Consider the following 9,001-nt stretch of genomic DNA (forward strand, 5'->3'; position numbering starts at 1 on the left):
GACCGGAAGTTTTTATCCTCTCCAAAGCTCAGGCTCATACTTGTGCCGCATCGCCCATGATATGATTAATTGACATTTCATCCAACCGCCTTTTCCTCTGGCTGTAAGTTATTGACTTACTTAAAACTCTATACAGCATTATTTATTCATTCCATGTATCGATGTTTTACTTCAAGCATGTATTATGACGGTGCAGGCTATAGATATAATGAAATTGATATTTGTGACTGTGGGTGACTGTAATTTTTGAACAATCAGAAACTGTTGTACTTAACACTTCTCTAATCCTTTCTTAAGCTTCACAGCTTGTCATGATGCGTTACTGGGGTGAAATCCCTGGCCCTGCAGGGGCTCCTCCGAGCCGCAGCTCCTTTGACCTGCTCCAGCGTGAGTTTCGCTCCGTGGAAATGCAGGACCCTCCTCTGCACCAGCCTTCAGCTCAGCGGCCGCGTCCCACCACCATGCTAGACATCCCCTCTGAGCCCTGCAGCCTCACCATCCACACAGTGCAGCTCTGTCAGCACACACGACGTCTGCGGGGACTTTTAGCTGTAGCACAGACTCAGGCTCAAGGCCAAAGCTCATCTGAGGGGAGGTTAGAGGAGGCAGACGCCAGCCTGCCTCTGCGGGCACCCACTCCTCCTGCCATGCCAGACGACCTGCTTCCTGTGGACAGTAAAGCTCCCAAACAACCCTTCAACCTTCGACACAGTGACCCCGAAGGTGACTTCTACAAGTGAGTAAGCTGAGGACTGATGATGACAGCAACACACAGTTTTCTGTATTGAAAGTTTCAGAACAGAAGTGATGAAATCAAATCACAGTTTCATGTGTCAAAAAATATTTTTTGGTTTAATTTATAGGGGCAAGGGTGAACCTGTCCTAGAGCTGAGCTGGCCGTCCTGCAGACCGCTCCTGTATCAGTCGGTGGCTACAGTCCTGGCCCACGCTGGCTTTGAGTCGGCCCAGGAGAGTGTCCTGGAGACACTCACAGATCTGGTTCATGAACATTACCTCAAACTCACTCATCTGCTGCGAGTAGCAGTGGACAGAGAAGCTCGACTTGGTTCCACCGCTTTCCCTGATGTGATAGAGCAAGTCTTTCATGAAGTGGGTATTGGCAGTGTGCTTGCTCTGCAGCGTTTCTGGCAAGTGCGGATTAAGGACTATCACCGCTACATGTTACAGGTGAGAAACTGGTGTGAGATTTTTCGACTCCGACAAATATGTATATGGTGTTGTTGTTATTATTCTGTACTTGGTTATTTTAAGTTTAAAGTACTTTACACTTAAGGAACTTTACACTTTTATGCCAGTATAAAAATACATACAGTGTTTTCACTATTTATGTGATGTTTAAGCTCTCAAGCTTTACTCTGTACCGTTACTTTATGTATTTCACCTTTCACTGTAGAAAAATATTCAGTTGTAGTCACCTGGACACTGGGAAAAAAAAAAAAAAGTCGTGTCCAGACAACTGAACAACTGAATCTTTTCCTACAATGGAACACTCCCGGATGAATGCGGGATCATACCGACTTCACCTTTCACAATTTTCCATCCTTAGCTGAGTAAAGATCTGTCAGAGGAGTACGAGCATCTAGTAAACCCAGAGAAAGCTCAGGAGGACTCCAAGCCTCCCAGGATCAAGGAGGAGCCCATGAGTGACATCTCATTCCCTGTTAGCGAAGAGCCAGAGGCCGACTTGGCGTCTGGGGACCAGGCTCTGCCCATGGGAGTCCTGGGACCACACGGAGAGAGACTCGCGTCAGGCTTGGACAGTGAGCAGTCTCCTCACGCCTCAGGTAAAAAATCTATATTAGATGTTTTTTCTCTAAGATAAGATAAGATAAGATAATATAGAAAAATAGTAGAGAAAAGGTGACGGTAGTGTGTGTTTTACTGAGTACAGGATAACATTTGTATTGTAATTTAGCTATTCTCTGCTAATTCATCAAACATTTGACCATGTTGTGTGGAAATTGTGCCTGATTAATTGAGTTGCAATTCCTTTTCATTTATAATAATTGTAAATGGATTCCTTTTATTTTGTTTCTTTCAAACAAGCTGGAGGCGGCGCAAACAACTCCCCTCTTTGGCCACAAGTAAAAATAGAGCCACATGACGGTGATGATGGTCAAGGATCCAGTCACCACCATCACCACCACCACCACAGTGTCCTGGGAGGAGACGTGTTTGAGGAGGGAGGGCCCATGTCTACCATGAGTGAGTCTGGGGGGGCCATGGCTCCGTCTCCAGGGGTCGCTGCGTCAGATGGGAGCTACGGATCACAATCGCCAGACTCTCTCATGGGCGCGTCACCTGTCTTCAACCAGAGGCCCAGGAAACGCAGGAAGATGTGATATTGTATTTCCTTAAAAAGACATTTTCATAGACCAAGAGCTTAATGATGCCCAGCCATGAAGTCAGAATGTTACTTCAAATAACATACTTAAGTATACTTAAGAGTTTAATTAAAATAATGAAAACTCCTACAACTAAGTCATCGTTTCCTACAACTGAGTCATCGTTTGCTTTTTAAACTTGCCTTTATATTAGGAAATTAAATCACAGTTATTGTCACACATGTTAGCAATAAGAGTGTAAAAACATTGATGCAAAAAGAGTAAAATTCCAGTCATGTACAAAAATAGTATTACAGAGACTGTGGCATATGCTGCTGTAATTATTATGAATTGTGCACACCAAATATTCAAGCCAAACTTGGCTAAAAACAGAATAATCATCCTGTCAAATATTTGTACTCTGAGCGACCATCTGTTTGTGATCACTCATCATTCATTCATGTTTATCCACTCGTTTTTTGAGGCTTCCACTATCCTCAATCCTAATAGCCTAATAAGCCTAGTAACTGCATAAGTTAAAACACTTTCTAGTTTACTGGATGACAGATACATTCATGAAAATCTATGTTTTCATAGCAGGTGTTATTGTAATTTTGGCCACCACACGATAAACAATAAAGCGCAATGATAAGGCCTTTGTACTTGGTCTATTTCCATATTAATTACGGTACTAATCAACCCAAAATATCCCATGAATACTAATCATGGCAATTTGTATTAATTCCCTTCATTGCCTGAAGAATAAAATCTTTTCATGTTTCTTGTGGCTTGATTTCAGTTGTTGGTTGGTGTGGAAGTATAAAGCTCTTTCAATTAGCTTAATGAATCGTGGAACAGGGGAATAAAAAGATTTAAACGCAAATTGTTTTGTTGAGCAAGCTCAACTAAACAAAATTCGATAAAAGGCTTGTTTTCTCCAGCTATTAACTTTGCGTTTATTCAAATACCAATTATCACTGGTACAATTCATTCATGTACAAATTCCAAACGCTTCACCTTTGATGATATATTTGTGCGTTTTCCCCCTGAAGTGCAGTTCATATGAAACACACAACCACCTGTCAACCTGAAGCCCTCACACCAAATAGCATCTGTTTCAGTAATGACACAAAGGTGTGAATGCAACGCCAGAGGCAATTATAGGCTGGTTGTCTGCTTCGCCGCTGCGACATCAACCCAGGCTTAATAGCAAATTAATCATGACACGCATAGATTTGCATGCACAACAAGGAGCAGGTCTTTCCTCGAATACTTGTAATATCTTTTTGTGTATGACTATCACATTCCCACAATTAGTGAGGTAATTGGCTGCATATACAACAAAGAGCCAATTAAGTCATGTATTTTGAATAGTCATTTAACTACTTTGATGGTTAATTTGTGCTACGGGGGAAGAGGAGGGGCGTTTATTGTTTCCCACAAGCAGTATTAGTTCTGCAAATTGTTCTTAATGTTTGATAAATATGTTTTGGGCTACTTCTACCTTTACAGCACTCCACTTTTTAATTAATGGGGGTTGCAGTTAGTGATGCACCATATTAGTGATTTTATCTAGTAATACGTTGGCAATATTGAGCCGATGCCAATGCCAATGAGTTTTGTAATACTCTACTACTAGACTTTTACCTTGGCGTGTATGATTTTCCTGTCTCGACCAATGTTTGAATGGATTTGATAAACAATGCGCTATAAAGAATGTACATTTTAACATTTTAAGTGTTTTAAAAATCAATACTTCCCAAAATCTCATCTATATTTTTGGATTAATCTGCTCATCACTAGTTACAGTGACTCCACAGGTAAATCTACTGAATAGCTTGTGGTTTGAACACAGTTTTGTTTTTGGAGATAGCACTTGACTCACCTTGCCTGTGACATGTGTTGAAAATAAGGATTTTATTATCTGATGCTAAGAACAGTCTCTACTAATTAAAACAAATTACAGCTCTTATTCCCTAAACAATTCTCTAATATTTAATACAACCCTGCTGCATAACCTCTCTGCAGTCTTTGGTGTTTCTCCTTGAGCTCATTTTACCTGCACAAGGCACCTGCTCAGGGGAGCGCAGGCCGCTTTAAGGTAGTTTGTTTACTTGTCAAAAGAGTGCTCGAGGGAGGTTCAGGAAAGGTAATAGCCTTGATTGGTGAGATGCAGGTGGTGCGGTAACATTGGCCTGTGTTCTTTGTAAATATCCTGGGATCAAGATGTTGGTGAGACCAGTGGATCAAAAGTACTGAACACACAGAGGCAGAAGATGTACAAGATGTACAGCTCACGTTTTAGATACATCATTTTGTTGTATGTATGAAGGCGTCGCACGACCTGTTGTCTAATTCGTCAAAACATGTCTGGTCTGTGCCTTTCGGTGTAAAATCATGATGCTAAAATGACCTGTTTTCATCCATGTTTGAAGTCTCTGAAGCCATTTCTTACATGCACAACCCATCTGTCCTCACACCCTCTCCGTCAGAAATGGTTGATAACATAAGTGTCCAAATTTGACATCGAACACTGAGCAAGCACCATCTGTAAGTAAGAGTAAAACTGTTCAGCGCATAGAAGGAAAGGTAAGAACTGCCAAGCACAGATGAAGAGCTAAGAGATTTGTGGATCGGATCAGTGATGTGATGACAGTTTGTGTCAGATAAGAGGAAGGGGATAAGTTTGACAACTGCAAAACATTAAAGCTGCACTATGTTGTACTGTACGGATGTCAAGATCGGTTAATCGATAATCGTGATTATACAGGTCACAATGTAACCATAAGAATGAAAAAATATATAATCGCGAGTTTTAGAAGCAAAATTAAGCCTTTTTAGTTCAATCTATAGTAGAATAGTAGACATAGATGTAAATAACTTTTGTAATATGGCTGTTCTTGTCCTATTTACCTTTATTTTGTCTTTCAGAAAGTCGGTGAGCTCTCAATAATCGCAAATAATCGTTAAATCGTGATGTTTTTCTCACAATCATCTTAACTCAAACTAAAAATTCATATCGTGACATCCTGTCGTACTGTGGAACATTTCAAGAAAGCAATAACATCCATGGAGACAAGGAAGTTGGGATCCTTCACCAAAAAGTAGCAGCTGTAAACTCCGAAAACATTTGAAAATATTCTGTTCTACAAATTTAGCAAATGTAATAACTGAAAGCACGATCCAATTATATTTGCTCTGTGACAATGTGACCTCATCAGTTTGTAAACACCTGCTGAGCGGATGCACAAGGGAGAATAGGTGTAATTACAAAAATGTCAAGATGTTTTTGAGCAGGGTTAGTATGAGCCAGAGCAGAGGGAGCACTGGAATAATGGGACCCAACAAATGATTAATTACCTCTCTATGTGCACTTCCATTCATTTAATACAAAGTTTAATCTCCAGCCTTAGTTGTGAGCTTGTGAGTGGAATATGTTTAATCTTTCCACAATAGAAGCGCCTTCAGGGTCATCCAATTTTCTGTTTGTGCAATTTGAAAACAAGAATGCAATTCCAAAATAATGTCATCCAAAAATTCAATAAGTAGTGAATAATGAGACAAGGTACGAGCAGAAAAATGTGTCTACAAACATCTTGAACACAGTGTTCCTGCGACAGAGACGCCTCACTGCACCTCAGAGATGAAAGCAATGATTACAATGGCTGGATCAATCAATGGGCATTTTCATTTAAGGCTGTTCCACTGAAAATGTTTGACAGGTTGAGACGTCCAATTTATCTAGACCAGCGGCACAAGCATGTAATAATTTAACTACATACCAGTACATGACAGTTCACCAATCAATTTAATCATACCTTCTGCAATCTTTGTCAGAAGTAGAAGAACACAAGTTGTCATGGAATTAGACATACACCGATGCTATTCCGTAACACATCGAGAACACAATTCAACCTAGAATATGAAACGACACAGAAAGATCAGACATTTGTGTGGCATGCATGGGAGAAAACGCGGGGACTGTGTCAGCCAAGCCGTTGTAAGGAGCCTGGCTGACCCTCCTGCGTCTCACCCCCGCGTCTCACACCGTTTTTTCCCATGCTGGTTGGTTTTATTAGATATTCTGGAATAGGCGGGTCACATTTCTCATTGGTCAGCCTCACATCAAGGCACTTGGTATTTTTCCGTAGAGATCAAGCCTGCAAGGGGGGGTGCAACTCCCCCCCTGGGGCAACATTCTTTGGCCCATCTTTACGACCCTTCACAAACAAATGCTGTCACACACCCGTTCTTCTCTTAGACTAATGATGCAGATAAAATATCACTATTATGCAGATAAAATACATCACAGAAATATAATCATATATTCACATTTTATCACATTTCCCTCCTGTTTATCAAAGCATTAGTCACTGTATCATATGCCAAACACATTACTCATTTCAGTTTTCAACATGTCTTTCATATTGTTGTTAAAATGACACTTTTACACTTAAAAAATAATGCACATTTCTCAAACATTGAACACACTTCTTTTCTCTCGGCCCACAACATTTCTACTGCATTACTGTCCTAAATTTTGAGTCAGATTGGTCAATCTCTGTAATTTGACAAACAGACAATTTATCTTGTCTATAATTTGTGCGGTGTGATGGGAAATATAGAAGTACAAGCGGAAAGCCCTTAAACCCGCTGCTCTGTGGTCAGTCAGTTTGACTCGTCAGGGACCTCTGGACACCCCAATAGAATCAAATACGTAGTATCAGGTGCTACTGGGACCAGATTGTCCACTAACCTCTCGACCTTGACCCTGCGGTATGGTTCTGGGTGATGCTGGTCTTTGTTATGACCATGGCTGGCCACAAAAGGGATACATAGGCACAACGTCCCACAAGTGTCCCCACACCACCATACGTCCTCTCTTGGTTTCTTAAGAGACCTCCTCCCGCTGCTCGCTTTGCTCACACCTATGACACATATGAACTGGTACATTTCCCATCTCAATTCATAATCTCATTAACATTACATGTAGTTATGTTGTAGCAGATAAAAAAGAACTCTCTTAGTTAGTGCAAACAACTGTGGCTGTATAATATGCCATTGTGTTTCTTCAGCTTCTGTCATGTCAATTATACATTGTACATTATCACACATCATGCATTTCATAACCTTTCAAGTTGATCACTTATTTTCTTCCCTCTATTCCAGGTCTGTGTATGTTTCATTTCCCGGTAAACACAGTTGTGTATGTTGATCGATTGTCCCGATTGTCGCGATTGTCCCGTGCATAATACAGGTGTTCAGCACCCATATTACCGTCATCACTTGATGATGATAACTCGTTGATTCTTTTTCACAGAGTATGGTACTCTGCGCACCGTAGCCTCTGTCTCTCGTTCATTGTAGCAGAGTATAGTACTTTGCGTACTGTAGAATCTCTGTCTGTTGTCTCTGCATACAAAAACGAAGAATACAAACGAAGTCCTGCGTCTGCGATGTTATGGATCTGGTGCTGTGTTGTCCAGACATTTCTCTCACTTTCCCATGAGAGCACCCATGTTCTCGTCCCTCCAATGGTCGGTGTGAGGACGACACGGTGTGGCTCCGTCCACTGGCTGTCCCACTTGGCTCCGTCTCTGTAAACACCACATCTCCAACACGTTCTGCTGTGGTGATAAACAAAGTCTTTTCGACAATTCAGTGTATTTCAAACAGTTTTCTTGTTTACAATTTTTTTTTTAGTAATTATTGATTCGGAATATTTGTTTACACGTACATATCCCTCCTTTTTGAGATATTGAATTCCCATTTCTCAAACTACTACATTTAAACAAAATTAAATAATCCAGATAGTTTACAACGTTCACTAATCCAAGATGTAATCAAGGAAGAGATGGAATTGCGTCTGTCTTCCACTCCGCAATGTCACCTCTTGACCTTTCACAGTTCAGTGGTCACATCCCTGGCTGAGCCCCCCCTTACACGGCGCTGGGCCCCCACCCTGTGTGTCTGTAATCCGACACTGCCAAACCTATCTGTTTTACCACCATTTGTTTCAAACTCTAAATGTCTCAAACTCTAAATGTTTCAAACTCTAAAAGTTTCAAACTCTAAATGTCTCAAACTCTAAATGTCTCAAACTCTAAATGTTTGGTCTCCACGTGTGCGCGCGTATGTATGTGTGTGTGTGTGTGTGTGTATGTATGTGTGTGTGTGTGTGTGTGATTCAAATACATCAAACAATAATAATTATCTCAATAATTCCCCCGTTGAGCTGGCCATAAGGGTCAGTTCACAACTTAGAATTCTTCACATAATTAATAATTTCACATCTCCTCTGTTTGTGTGGCCTGCATAAAGTCACCCATCTAATGTAATATGTGCTAATCTTCTATATGTGCTTCAGGTGAGATTCAAACTCAATCTCTCACACCTGCTCATGTGGTGCTTTACAAACATTGTGTATTAGTTTTTTCTAGCAAGTCTATATGTGTATAACTATCGAAATGATCCTAAACCTTCCCCTTGTACATAAGGCACATCATTTTATCAGTCTAACCATCTCTTGTCTCCGTCCTGAGTCCTATAATGTTTAAGTCCTGTTATCACTGGTTTTCATAACTTCTATAACGTCTAAATTTAGATGATATTGTCTTATTTAAATCTATTCAATTCTTGATTGAATCTCCACAATC

The 9,001-nt window shown here is 40.7% G+C and overlaps 1 protein-coding gene across 2 annotated transcripts; it reads left to right on the forward strand.

Annotated features, from left to right (window-relative positions):
• Positions 1–2: 2 nt before the first annotated feature.
• On the forward strand, positions 3–3,124 carry supt7l (SPT7 like, STAGA complex subunit gamma). 2 transcript variants are annotated; one of them, XM_072457839.1, is made up of 5 exons: positions 3–103; positions 298–736; positions 864–1,188; positions 1,568–1,805; positions 2,068–3,124. In XM_072457839.1, the coding sequence occupies exons 2-5, from the start codon at positions 312–314 to the stop codon at positions 2,361–2,363; spliced, it is 1,284 nt and encodes a 427-aa protein (XP_072313940.1). In that variant the 5' UTR covers positions 3–103; positions 298–311; the 3' UTR covers positions 2,364–3,124. The 2 variants fall into 2 exon arrangements, with proteins under 2 accessions (XP_072313940.1, XP_072313941.1); XM_072457840.1 differs by having other exon boundaries at positions 86–103; positions 306–736.
• Positions 3,125–9,001: the final 5,877 nt, after the last annotated feature.

This window comes from Eucyclogobius newberryi, unplaced genomic scaffold (genome assembly GCF_026437365.1).
Source record: "Eucyclogobius newberryi isolate DKJ021-1_F unplaced genomic scaffold, fEucNew1.0.hap1 SCAF_21, whole genome shotgun sequence".
Classification (NCBI taxonomy): domain Eukaryota; kingdom Metazoa; phylum Chordata; class Actinopteri; order Gobiiformes; family Gobiidae; genus Eucyclogobius; species Eucyclogobius newberryi.